The sequence below is a fragment of the Eurypyga helias genome, unplaced genomic scaffold, assembly GCF_000690775.1.
Source record: "Eurypyga helias isolate BGI_N326 unplaced genomic scaffold, ASM69077v1 scaffold42868, whole genome shotgun sequence".
In the NCBI taxonomy this organism is placed as follows: Eukaryota; Metazoa; Chordata; class Aves; order Eurypygiformes; family Eurypygidae; genus Eurypyga; species Eurypyga helias.
The window spans coordinates 1-303 of record NW_010268366.1 but is presented as its reverse complement, the minus strand read 5'-3'; the positions used below and the strand labels follow the sequence as shown (position 1 = coordinate 303).

At 66.3% G+C, this 303-nt stretch overlaps 1 protein-coding gene across 1 annotated transcript in view; it reads left to right on the top strand.

Moving 5' to 3' along the window:
- Positions 1-269, top strand: part of LOC104514152 (hypoxia up-regulated protein 1-like) — a gene marked incomplete at both ends in the record, with an annotated part of 2,353 nt that extends 2,084 nt beyond the window's left edge. The window contains one exon of the mRNA XM_010157723.1: positions 88-269. Coding sequence (XP_010156025.1) covers positions 88-269 — 182 coding nt within the window. The remainder of the gene's footprint in view (positions 1-87) is intronic.
- Positions 270-303: the final 34 nt, after the last annotated feature.

The following is a 303-nucleotide window of genomic DNA, read 5'->3' as shown; positions in this document are numbered from 1 at the left end:
TACCTTGGCTGTTTGGGCTTGGCGATCGTCGCCGCGCCGCAACGAGCCCTCGGGCGTGGGAAAACGCGTTCCCTGCGACTCTTGCAGAGCAGCCCATCAAGGACGCGGTGATCACCGTTCCCGCCTACTTCAACCAGGCGGAGAGGAGGGCGGTTCTGCAGGCGGCGCGCATGGCCGACCTGAAGGTGCTGCAGCTCATCAACGACAACGCGGCCGTAGCGCTCAACTACGGGGTTTTTAGGAGGAAGGACATCAACGCCACCGCGCAGGTAGGCGCGGCCGGGAGGCGCGGAGGGTGCCGGG